This window comes from Xiphias gladius, chromosome 8, assembly GCF_016859285.1.
Source record: "Xiphias gladius isolate SHS-SW01 ecotype Sanya breed wild chromosome 8, ASM1685928v1, whole genome shotgun sequence".
Classification (NCBI taxonomy): domain Eukaryota; kingdom Metazoa; phylum Chordata; class Actinopteri; order Istiophoriformes; family Xiphiidae; genus Xiphias; species Xiphias gladius.
In genome coordinates this window covers 3,118,857-3,131,716 of record NC_053407.1, presented here as the reverse complement: position 1 = coordinate 3,131,716, position 12,860 = coordinate 3,118,857, and the positions used below count along the sequence as shown (strand labels likewise).

Sequence of the window (12,860 nt, the reverse complement as noted above, 5' to 3'; positions counted from 1 at the left end):
TACCACTCTCATGTCTGTATGTTAAAACATGAAGCTACAGCCAGCAGTTGGTTTTCTTAACTTAGCACCAATACTAAAAACGGTGGGTAGCTAGCCTTGCCCTGTCCAAAGGTAACAAAATCCACCTACCAGAACAAAAGTCCAGGAAATAACTGCAGCCACCCAAGAAAAAGATCCCCTGTAAAACCATGATGTGTCATTTTTACACTTTGGTTTTGATCAGATTAAACAAACAAGATATAATGTGCTAATTATTGAGTTTTAGTTGCTTGGATGTGGGTTTTGTTAGCTTTGGACAGAGCTAGGTTAGCTGTTTCCATCTGTTTTCACTCTCTGTGTTAAACTAACTGCTGACAGCAGCTTTATATTTAGCTTAAAGACATGAGAGCGGTATCATCTTCTCATCTAACTTTCTGCAAAACTCTCCCAGGATGTTGAACTATTCCTTTAAGAGTTCCCTGGAGCATTAGCTGTAAGCTAGTTGGTCTAAAAACAAGGTACCACTGTAACGCAACTACACATCTTGACATTGCTAAAGATAAAGAATTTGTTTGGTATTTGAATTTTAGTTTACACTAAGTCCTGTACATAGATCTATCTTGTCTTTTTTGAAGATTTTCCATTAACCGCTCAAAGATGCTTTTTTTTTTTTTTTTTTTTTTTTAATTCCATGTCAAATTCTGTTCAGCCTCTAGATACTGAAATTTCTTGTCAGATTAAGTAAAATAAATTTGATAAATAATTAAGTAAACAAAACCAGCTGTGAAGAGACTATCTTTTTACAGGGTCTGTAAATTAGTGCTGTAATGAGTTTTTGGACCATATTTTCACAGGGAGGACTTTGACCAGGAAGAGAAGGCTCATTTTGGAGAATTATGCAGTGGAGAGACTGGCAAAGGCAGGGAGTGGTTTGCCAAATACGTCAGTGTACAGGTAAATATGGTGAAATGTTGGAATGGTAACTTGTCAGATGTCATGTATGACCTTTTAAAGGGAAAATAACTGATATTCAAAATAGATTGGCCAAAGAATTACAGGTTCTTGTTGGACCCCCAAAAACATAATGAGAAAGGCAGCACAGGTCAGATTCTGCTTTATTACAAAGTTACACAGCTTTTAGAGAGTAGAGTCTGAATCCAAAAAGATCTAAAATGGTTGCCAGATATTTCTGTTCTCATGTGGCTGTCAAGTTGTAAACAAGACCAAGTAATTTCCTTGTTTTGAATGAAGTTAATGTTTCCCTTACCTTGAGTAACACTATGTGTTTGACAGTAACAACAATTTCAAACTTGAGTTTTGACAGAAATAGTGATGAGTAGGTAATATTTGGATGAACTTCCCGTTTTAGTTTATTGCATACATAAAATTAGTCACACATTTTAGTGCACAAATACCTATGTGAAAGCAAGAAATCAAACCAAAATATTGCCTAAAATAAGCAGTGGAGTCCTCAGTAATTTTTTGAATGTTTCTTTTTTTTTTTTTTTTTTTTTTTTTAATTTGTGTAACTTAGCTGATGGCTGTTGTGATCTTGTCTTTATGTTAAGCTTTAATAAACAAGTTTATAACTTTCTTTGTCATACTGTGTTCACAGCGCTGCCACTCAAAATGTGTGAGTGAAGCCACCTTCTACAGACTGGTGCAGTCTTTTGCAGTTGTACTGTTTGAGTGAGTCTATATGTGGTTGACTTTGTTGGAGACCAACATACTGTAATGGTCTCCAACAAAGGATAAAGGTGGGGATGATCTATAAATTTGTTATTGTCAGCAATTCCCGTGAAAGACAAAAACGTCCCTGATTTTTCTACCCTGTCAGTCAGTCCAAAGCCCATTCATTCTTACGGACGACATAAGTCTTTAAAAACAAGTCACAAATACATACTTTGTAAAGTATTATCATTCATGACAGGTGGGTGTGGTAGTTTTTATGAAATTGTATTCAGACAGGAGGAAATAGAGCATTTTATGGGGAATTTTTTCAGCAGCGGATTAGTACGCATTTGGTGCTCTAGTGAGTATTTCCACCAGCAGGATTGTGAATGTGGGAATGAGTCAAAATAAACTACAGTTTGTGTGTTTTCAAGGAAATGAAGATGCATTTCACCCAATGCAACAGCATGGCTCATTGATTAGTTTTTGACAACAATGGAGCTCTATGGCACAGACGAATAAGATGTATCTGGTTTGGAATACACAGACAATACTTAGTTGTAGTACAAAGTCATCGCAGGGTCTTTTCAAGGGTTTTGTTGATAAGAAAAATATATAATATCACCTACTTATCCTTTGAGTCAAAAAGATCCAGTAAATTGCATCAGTTCTAACGGTGAGGTCATGACAGGACCATCTCTAATGAAATGGTGTGTTTACAGATGTTACCAGATGGATGACTACAGCCCGGCCAAAAACCTCATGACTATGTGCTTCACATACTACTACATTGGTAAGGTGTAATTCAATCTTTCTAAACATTTTCACTCACTTCAAACTAGCCCTGTCAGAAGTGCTAGCTTTACGTAAACACAGCATGGTGTCGAGACTTCCATTGCACAAATTAAATGAGCAATCAGCTCAGAAAAGAGTTATAAAGCAAAAGAAACCAGCTGTGGATATTTAGGTGAATATCACTCCTCAGTGCTGATTTAGAGAATGTTACCACCACAGGTTGGCACTGTGGTTTCTCTTGCAGCAACACCACAAACACATATGCAGTGACTTTGTGTGGTTGCATAAAGGTAGTGTTTGTGCTTATGAAAGCATGAAGCTTTGCTTGATTAGTGTAGCAGTGTGGCACTAGTGAATGGCTACAAAAAATCTCCCTGCAAATGATGACCTGCAAAGAAACATAACTGATCCAAAGGAAGAATAACTGTCCATGATTGTAGATCTTTGCCGGATGAGGCTAGAAGTCTATGAACACTGATGGATCCATCTGAAGCTTGTGGACAAATTTTTGTTTTCATTTCTAGCTGGTTTAGGGGAATTTAATTGGCCCATCAAATTTCAGACAGGCCCATTTTTTCTAAATGCCACATTTCATCTTAATCTCACCTGTCAGATTAATTTTGTATCAGAGATTTAACAAATGGTAGCCTTGGATAAGTGATGTCTGTCAACTATGCAATTTGTATTATGTACAAATGACTTGTTTATCCACCTGACCTGCCTTAGACAAAAGATACCACAGGGACATCGAGTTAAAAAAACAGATGTTAAAAACAAATTTGCCTTATGGTACTTTAAAACATATAAAAATATATTTTATTATTGCCATATACAGATAGAAATAATCATTTTGAACTCTCTTTTCTCCTGTAATTCAGGGAAGTCTCAGCCGTCTCCGTCAGAGCTGCTGGATCGGGGTGGTCCTCCAGCTGGTCTGGACTCGTACCTCAACAAAGCCAACTACTGGCTGTCTGGAAAAAAGGATGCCGCTGAGCGTCTCCTTAAAAACACATCTAAGACTGATGTCAGAGGCTTCTTTGGAGGCTTAGAGAGCAAGCTTAGGAGCTCAGTGGCTCCCAAGACTCAGTGAGCAAATGCTCAGTCTTTGTTGTATTCTTTTCATTAACGTAGTCATACATAGTTTTAATTCCTTAGTCTTTCCTTCCTCTTTTTCTCTACTGCATTCTTCTTTCTAGGGAAGGGGAATTCCCAGTTGATACAAAACCCAAAACATCAGGTATAGTGCACTTATTACAGTGCAATAGATAGTACAAAAAAATCTTTCTCCTGCTCCACTGCTCTGTTAACATTTATAAAATGTGATTTAAAAATTAATTGAGCCATGCCAGTGCCTGTCATGTTTTCTCTTCCTCCACAGTGTCCGAGGCTCCAGAGGAAAAGAAAGGAGAAAAGGTGTACCTGTACACCCACTTGAAGCAGCAACCCATCTGGTAAGTTGAAGAAACTCTGTCAATACACCATGTATTGTCTTTGTGCATAATCAGAAGCTCATTATGTGGTTATTTCAAGATATTCCTGACTGTCTGCAGAAGCTGAGGAGTAATGTTAATTTCATAAAAGAAATTATTAAAATGAACTCAACTTAATAACAGTTTACTCCACCAAAATGTATCTTTTGGATGTTGAATACATGCTGCCTGACCCAAAAAAGCATATTTACATAATTAGTATCAAATATCCATAAAAACCTCTCAAACTACTCGTGCAGCATAATCAACTTCTCTCCTTTAGATCCACTGTATATATTTAATTATGTTTTTCTCTCCATCAGTATCATAAAATGTCTGGTTCTTAGGCCACTAATTGCTCAACTGTGTTCACCAGCCAGTCTCTAACTTTGTATGACTGCCATTAGGCTTTGGGCAGGTAATGTACATTGGGTTTATTAGAGATCTTTTGCTAAAAATGGCTTCCTGCTGCAGGAAGAGGGACACTATGAGAGTGGAGGGAGTGACACTAAACAGTAGAAGGTGCCAGCCATAAAACCAAAATACGGAGCCAAAAGGATTCTAAAAAGTTAATTACAAATAAAGGGAAGTATTTATCAATACAAGTGACCCCTTAACATATAAGTAGTTGTGTCCACCATTGTTAATATAAAAATATTTATTATAGGTGCTATACTGCTACTATAATTAATTGGCAAAGCAAAGATTGTTTAGAACATAACGAGCATACAGATTAACAGCAAGGAAGTGTATTATGCTGCAGGGATGGTTAGAGAACCTTCTATGAACACTGACACGTTATGACCCATTGTGACATTTTTTTTGTCCTAACTCTGCGTCACCATTGGAATCCAGTGTAACTGTTATTCAGTGTACTACTCCTTTAACTAGAGCAGTTGTTGCCAACCTTTTTTGACTTGTGACCTCTTAAGACAAATCAGTGTCTACTTGCAAACCCTAATCACAGGTTTTGTTTGTTGTGTGGGCATGAATTGATTTATTTGTTTTTTTGTCTTTTTGCTCAATGTGTTTAATTTATTGAATTTTTAGGGGGCTTATTGTGTATAAGTATCAAATATTTCACAAGAGAAAAATACAAGAAGTAGATATGATGTATATATGAAAATAAAATAACATTTTTTTTTTCTTTCTTACCTCTTTAAATCATGTTGTGACCCTAAGGACATCTTGTGGGGTCCTGACCCGCATGACTGGCAACATTAAGCATGCATCAAAGCATTGTAGTATGAACCATATCACAGCTTAAAGGACCAGTCTGTAGGATTTCGGGGGATCTATTGGCAAAAATGGAATTGATTTTCATAATCATGTTTTCATTATTGTATAATCAGCTGAATTGTTGTGTTTTCGTTAGCTTACAATGAGCCCTTCATATCTACATAGGGAGCAGGTCCTCTTTATGTTGTACCACCATGTTTCTACATTAGACCAGAACACACACCCCAAACACTGGCTCTAGAGAGGACCTTTTGCATTTTATGTTTACCTGTAGGCCTACCGTAGGTTCTCCTGCATGCTTGGAAAGCAAGGGGTGAAGGGAGGGGTATGCAGTTTTGCAATCTGCAACCTCACCACTAGATGCCACTAAATCTTACATACTTGTCCTTATATGCCCTCATGTTTTTTCCTGGAGAAATTAAAATGACAGACTTGACCAGAATGATTAATGTATGATTTCAATCTTTGCCATCACTGGCTGTCATTTGCAGCCTCATCTCAAGTGACTTAGGGACGTAGGTAAGGTGGGAAACTAATAATATGTCATCTGTTCTCTCTGTCAGGCACACGCTAAGATTTTGGAATGCTGCATTTTTTGATGCCGTCCATTGTGAGAGGAAGAAAAGATCACCAACCACAAGGTGAGTCTGGATGGGAGTCTGGACAGATAGATGGAACAAAAAACTATTTATTTACACAGTAGATTACAAAGTTGCATAGATTGTGGAAAGAAATGTAGAATCTTTTAAAACATGAGTGCGGTATTGCTCTTTGTATGTTCCTTTATCACTGTATCTGTCCGATGAAATATAAGTAAAGGTTGAAGATCTTCTATGGATGTTCTACTGGCTTCAGCAAAGACAAATCTCACAGTGTTGTTCAGTATGCTTCAGCCTAAACTACTACTGCTGACAATCTCCTGATACCCCACTCTTCTCTTCTATAAGCTGTTGTTGTTCTCACTCTTTCTGCATGTTTACTTTGTCTTCTTGTGCCTCGCTGCCGGGCAGGGGAACACAGGATGAAGAGAAAGATGAGAGGTCTGTCCTTCTATTTGTCCGCTGCCTTAAAAAAAAAAAAAAAAGAAATAGTCAAACTAAGAGAAAAAGCAAAGATTAATCAAGGCAGAGAGGAGGAGAAGGGCAGAGGCTCTGCAGTTTGTATAGGAATCCTATAGAAACAGTATCTGGACCATCAAATCTAAAGACAGCTAGCAAAAAAGACAGTTATTGTGTGGTTCTTTACAGTGTTAAGAAAAACATCATTTTCTGACAAGGCAGATATTTCGTTATGTGATACAGTGCATTCAAAGAGTATTCAGACTTCACTTTTTTCACATTTTATGTTGCAGCCTTATGCTAAAATTGTTTAAATTAGTTTTTCCCCTCATCAATCTATACTCAATACCCCATAATGACAATTGCATAATGGCAGCTATTATAGCCTTGAGTCTTATTGCGTATGACGCGACAACCATAGTACACCTGGATTTGGGGATATTCTGCCAGTCTTCTCTGCACATCCTCTCAAGCTCTGTCAAGTTGGATGGAGACTGTTGGTGGACAGCCATTTTCAGTTCTCTCCAGATATGTTCGATGGGTTCAAGTCAGGGCTCTGGCTGGGCCAGTAAAGGACATTCTCAAAGTTGTCCCTAAGCCACTCCTGCATTGTCTTGGCTGTGTGCTTAGGGTCATTGTCCACCACCATGCTTCACCTTTGGGATGAAATTGGGCAGGTGAAGAGCAGTGCCTGGTTTCTCCAGACATGATGACTACAATTGAGGCAAAACAGTTCAATCATGGTTTCATCAGACCAGAGAGTCTTGTTTCTCACAGTGTGAAAGTCCTTTAGGTGCCTTTTTTGCAAATGCCAAGCGGGCTTTCATGTGTCCTTCAGTGAGGAGAGGCTTCTGTCTGGCCACTCTGCCATAAAGCACAGATTGGTGGAGTTTTAAGTCTGAATGTTTTACTTTAGAAGTTTCTTCCATCTCCACATAGGGTCTCTGGAGCTCAGCCAGAGTGACCATTGTGTTCTTGGTCACCTCTCTTACCAAGACCCTTTTCCCCGATTGCTCCGTTTTACCGGGCAGCCAGTTCTAGGAAGAGCCCTGGTTGTTCCAAACTTCTTCCATTTAAGAATTATGGAGGCCACTGTGCTCTTGGGAACCTTCACTGCTGCAGAAATGCTTTTGTAGCCTAGATCTGTTCTTAGATACAATCCTGTCTCTGACCTCTGCAGGCAGTTCCTTCAACCTCACAGCTTGGTTTTTGCTCTGATATGCATTGTCAGCTATGAGACCTTATATATACAGGCTTGTGCCTTTCCAAATCATGTCCAATCAATTGAATTGACCAAAGCTGGACTCCAATCAGGGTGTAGAAACATCTCAAAGATGAAAAAGAGAAATGGGAGGCACCTGAGCTGAATTTTAAGTGTCATAGCAAAGGGTCATGTTACTTATGTCAATGTGATATTTAAGTATTTCATTTTCAAAAAATTTGCAAAATTTCCAAAATTCTTTTTCATTATGGGGTATTTACATTATTGATGATTTTTTTTTTATTTCAGCATAAAGCTGCGACATACCAAAACGTGAAAAAAGTGAAGGGGTTGGCGTACTTTCAGAATGCACTGTACATTGGAATATTTTGTGTATTTAAATTTTCCCTTTTTGGTCATTCTCTGAACACAAAGAGCTGTATTTATAGTTTACACACCTAACCAAAACAAGTAGTTCTTTGACTTTGCGAGCTAGCCACCAACTGGCTGACAAGACAGTGATGATTTGCGGTGTGTGTAAAACATTCAAAATTACACTGATGAAGAGGAATTGAATCTGTTGTGTCACAGTTGCAATCAAGTTATCAGTTCTAGCATAAATACGAACAAACTATGCTTAAGGGTCTTCGGTTAACTGTACACACAGAGTTAATATTAATACATTAAGGTATATCTGTTTTAATAACTTCAGTGTCACTGACAGTTCAGTAACATTAACAATATTTTTTAATAATATTCAACCCCCAGTAGCATGTACATTGTTAAAATGAAGCCTTACGATCACCAACAAACAGTTAACCACTAACTTATTAGCATATTCAAGAGGTAGAGGGGAGACAACAGAGCAATTACTTTGTAAATCACACACCAGTAACCCCAGTTCAAAAACAAAAAGACAACTGTTCATAGTGCTAGGAGCATGAAGTGTGCTGCAGGAATGCTTTTACAATGTTTTAACTATAATCAATTAATAAATTGATCAATTTAAAACAAATTTAAAAATGATAGATTTCTTAGTATTAGGGATTTGCTGATTAACAGATGATTTGCAAGCTGTTATGTGTTAGGAGGAATCTTGTATGGGGTCTATACAGAGCTTCTGATGCTGCTCTGTGGTTTGGGCATTACTAGGCGGAACACTGTTTACACATCTTTAAAGGTACCCTGTAGAGTTTTTACCGTTAGTAGTGCTATGGAGCAATGTTTGTATTGTTTATCATTTATTCGTGTACATGTATATGGTTGCATATCCACATGCTAATGTGGGGGGGGGGGGGGTACACAGTCCTGCCAATAGTTTCACACTATTCCACTGATTTGTAGTTGCCATTTCCAAGAAATGTACAAACGCGCCAGCAAAAGGTAATAAAGAAGACTCTTATGGAACATGGATGTAAAGAGTCCAGGTTTTGAAATATTCATCTATAAATCAACACGTTAGAAACAGTGAATATAAACATAACTGTTTGTTTACAAGAAAAGTTCACCTGGTACCCATTATTTAATGCAGCCATTTTTTAAATTAAAGCAATCACACAATGGAAACTGTGTATATAAAGTAGGAAAAAAATGAATTGCAAGATGGAATACAGTAATCCAATTTAAAAAAAAAAAAAAAAAAAAAAAGCCTTATAACTAAGGTAGCACTTCCATTTTAAAATTTAATCATGAATTCATCATTTAAAGATAGAATAAGGAAACAGAAGTGTTGTTTATGTTTGCAACTTTGATTATGTTTTTATTAATATGTTTTTTACTTTGAGTATATCTTATTTGATTAATCAGTTTGTAGCTTTTAATAATGTGTCAGTATCTTAACTGATCATAATTAAACATGGTACAAGTCTATAATCATTCTGGTGGCACACTCCAGATTCCATAGTTGCCAAGATGGATGACCTACAATAGGACCACAAGACACATTCTCTCATCAGCTCTGATGGGTGTGAGACTGAAACAAAGTAAAACACATGTTCCATGTTGAAGGGCGAGGCTCGAGGTTTGGAAGTTGACCTGAGTCTAATTTGCAGTTTGTCAGATGCGCTCAAGTGAACAGTGATAGGATAGTCACGAAATGTAAATCCCCAGACTGGATGACAGGAGTCTAGTGTGAAACTGTGTTGTATGTAAATTAAAATATATAATCTTCTTAATCACAACAGTGAATACTGTTCACATCGGTAGAATTATAAATTTGAAGTGATTATACTCATAATTATAATGGAATTACTGTGTTTGTGTAATATTGTTTTTTAGAGTGTAACCTATTTTATTGTCTCACTTTATATGAGTTCTTCACTTGTTTATATTATATTTCTGCTTCTGTTGGCATTTTGTTGTGGTTGTCTAATAGGTGATGTGATTCACCTAGATATTCTGTCATGCTGCTGTTGAAATGATTTTTGTGACGACCTTTGATGAGTAAAAGCATCACACCCTCAGTTACTATCCTGAATGTGCAAAGACACCATGTACAAAGTCTGGGATGGCAGTTATATCTAGAGCAGGAGACAGAGGCAGCAGATCCACTGCAGTCTGAAGCAGTTCTCTGTCTCTTCCCAGCTCACTGCATGTTCACACCATTAATCTTCTTGCATGTGATAGTTTTTCTACCTCCACCTGCATGTTCCCCTTGCTGTCTCTGTCTTTGCACACCTCTATGTTTCCACTGTGGATTGATTGATTGGATTGAGATATGCTGCACATGCCATAAATAGAAATATCAGCCTTAAAACAACTGAACACATTGCTAGTGTTTTGGTCGATTTTGATGTTTGGATATATGTTCTTTTTCATTTCTGCCAACACCTTACCAAGTAATGTGATTTCATGTGTGATGTTGAGATATTTACAGGGGTTCCAGAGTAAAGTATACACCGATCAGCCACAACATTAAAACCAGTTACCGGTTTTAATTAATTGTGTGTGTGTGTGTGTGTGTGTGTGTGTGTGTGTGTGTGTGTGTGTGTGTGTGTGTGTGTGTGTGTGTTTGTGTGTGTGTGTGTGTGTGTTTGTGTGTGTGTGTGTGTGTGTGTGTGTGTGCTGCTGGCCTACCTCAGAATGAGTGAAAATGCAAATTCGAGAGTCACACCGGCTCGGGCGTCGCCCGGGTCAACAAGGTCCGCGTCAGGACCTTGTGTTGGGGAACCAGGACACCCTGATGAGAAATGGGCTACTGGAACAAGACATAGATGGAGCATGTCAGAGAATAGGGATCTGTTGGACTGCTACTATACAAGTAACCCCGATGAGAGGTGTTACATGCAGAGATTGTGGGATATATGGATGCTTCGAAACCCACCATCTAAGCTGACAAGGAAACAACTACTAGCTCAGTGTTCCAACATCTGCAAACGGCAACTTCTATCACAACTAGAGATTGATGAGGTACAACAAACCTGCTACAGCAAGGGGGAGCCAGGACGACAGGTCAGAGGGGAGATATCATTATCCTTCCCACACTCCGAGATTGGGTACCAAGCCCTTACTGAGACCAATCAGCTGATATACACCACAGCAACAGTGATCCTAGAGATGCTTGGCTACAAGATGAACACCATAAGCCATAAAGAGCTCCACCCCCCATGGAGAAGGAGGCTGTAGGCCAAGATCAAGGCAGCACAGAGAGAAGTTAGTCAACTCCGAGCTACAGAGAGGTATGGGGAGGAAAGGGATACCCAGGAAGTACGACAAGCGGCCTATACCTGAGGCACTGGAGACTGCCAAGCAAAGGCTCACAGCTCTGGCTACCCCCCTGAAGAGATACACAGGAGAAGCAGAAGCCAGGAAAATAAATAGGATGTTCTCCACCGAACCATCCAAAGTGTACTCTCAGTGGCAAGGTAATAATACGAGAACAGATCCTCCCGGGGCTGAGACTGAACAATACTGGAAGAGCATATGAGAGCAGGAGGCATCACATAAAACCAATGCTCAGTGGCTAGTGGATCTAAAAGCGGACCACAGCAATCTCCTAGAACAAGATCCAGTAACCATTACAATGGCAGACATCCAAGAACGTGTGTCAGGTATGAAGAGCTGGACAGCACCGGGCCCAGACATGATCCACACCTACTGGCTAAAGAAACTGACTGCACTCCATGAACGCCTGGCAGCACAAATGAACCAGCTGCTGATGGATGGGACGCACCCAAAGTTGTTAACCCAAGGGCGGACAGTCCTGATCATGAAGGACCCCCAGAAGGGCACGATCCCATCCAACTTCCGGCCTATACCCTGCCTCTGTACACCATGGAAGCTCCTGTCAGGCATCATAGCGGCTAACATGAATAGGCATATGGCCCAATACATGAGCAGGGCCCAGAAAGGAATTGGTAGTAATACCAGGGGTGCTAAGCACCAGCTACTGGTCGATAGAGCAGTCACCCAAGACTGCAAGACCAGGCAGACCAACCTGTGCACTGCCTGGATTGACTACAAGAAGGCCTATGACTCAATGCCACACACATGGATACTGGAATGCTTGGACATTTACAAAATCAACAGGACACTAAAAGCCTTCATCAAGAACTAAATGGGGCTGTTGAAAACAACTCTGGAGGCCAACTCAAAGCCAATTGCACAAGTTACCATCAAGTGTGGCATATACCAAGGTGATGCACTATGCCCGCTGCTGTTCTGCATAGGCCTGAACCCCCTAAGCCAGATCATCTCAAAGAGTGGCTACGGGTACCAGTTCCAAAGCGGAACAACCATCAGTCACCTCCTCTACATGGAAGACATCAAGCTGTGTGCCAGGAATGAGCGAGACATCGACTCACTGATCCACCTTACCAGGATCTACAGCAACAACCAAGGAATGTCATTCGGACTAGATAAGTGTGGTCAGATGGTATCGAAGAGAGGGAAAATGATCAGAGCAGAGGGGGTTGAACTAGCAGAAGGCAGCATTGCAGATTTTCAGGACAGCTACAAATACCTTGGGATCCCGCAGGCAAATGGGAACCTTGAGGATGCCGCAAGGAAGTCAGCCACAGCCAAATACCTACACAGAGTAAGGCAGGTCCTGAAAAGTTGGCTGAATGGGAAGAACAAGATACGGGCATCAACACGTACGCCCTGCCAGTCATCAGATACCCCGCTGGTATAATAAGCTGGCCAAAGAAGGAGATAGAGGCCACTGATATCAAGACAAGAAAGCCCCACACAATCTATGGAGGGTTTCACCCCAAGTCCAGCACCCGGAGATTGTACCCTAAGCGGATCGAGGGAGGCCGAGGACTGGTGAGCATCAGAGCCACTGTACAGGACGAAACAACCAACATCCAGGAATACATCAGGATGATGGCCCCCAAAGATGAACTGATAAGTGAATACCTCAGGCAGCAGAAACCCGATGATGATGCAGAGGAGGAGGAGGAACCGTCATGGAGGGACAAGCCCCTACACGGCATGTACCACCGACAG

General features: G+C 39.9%; 1 protein-coding gene across 4 annotated transcripts in view; it reads left to right on the top strand.

Moving 5' to 3' along the window:
• LOC120792940 (uncharacterized protein KIAA0513-like) overlaps nucleotides 1-12,860 on the top strand; it is a 53,533-nt gene that overhangs the window by 34,321 nt on the left and 6,352 nt on the right. For all 4 annotated transcript variants that reach the window (XR_005707910.1, XM_040132357.1, XM_040132356.1 and 1 more), the window contains exons 3-9: nucleotides 834-933; nucleotides 1,595-1,668; nucleotides 2,373-2,443; nucleotides 3,324-3,531; nucleotides 3,642-3,682; nucleotides 3,824-3,896; nucleotides 5,717-5,794. Coding sequence is in view for 3 of the 4 variants with exons in the window: in XM_040132357.1 (XP_039988291.1) it covers nucleotides 834-933; nucleotides 1,595-1,668; nucleotides 2,373-2,443; nucleotides 3,324-3,531; nucleotides 3,642-3,682; nucleotides 3,824-3,896; nucleotides 5,717-5,794 (645 nt within the window). In the remaining variant the exon portion in view is untranslated. The remainder of the gene's footprint in view (nucleotides 1-833; nucleotides 934-1,594; nucleotides 1,669-2,372; nucleotides 2,444-3,323; nucleotides 3,532-3,641; nucleotides 3,683-3,823; nucleotides 3,897-5,716; nucleotides 5,795-12,860) is intronic.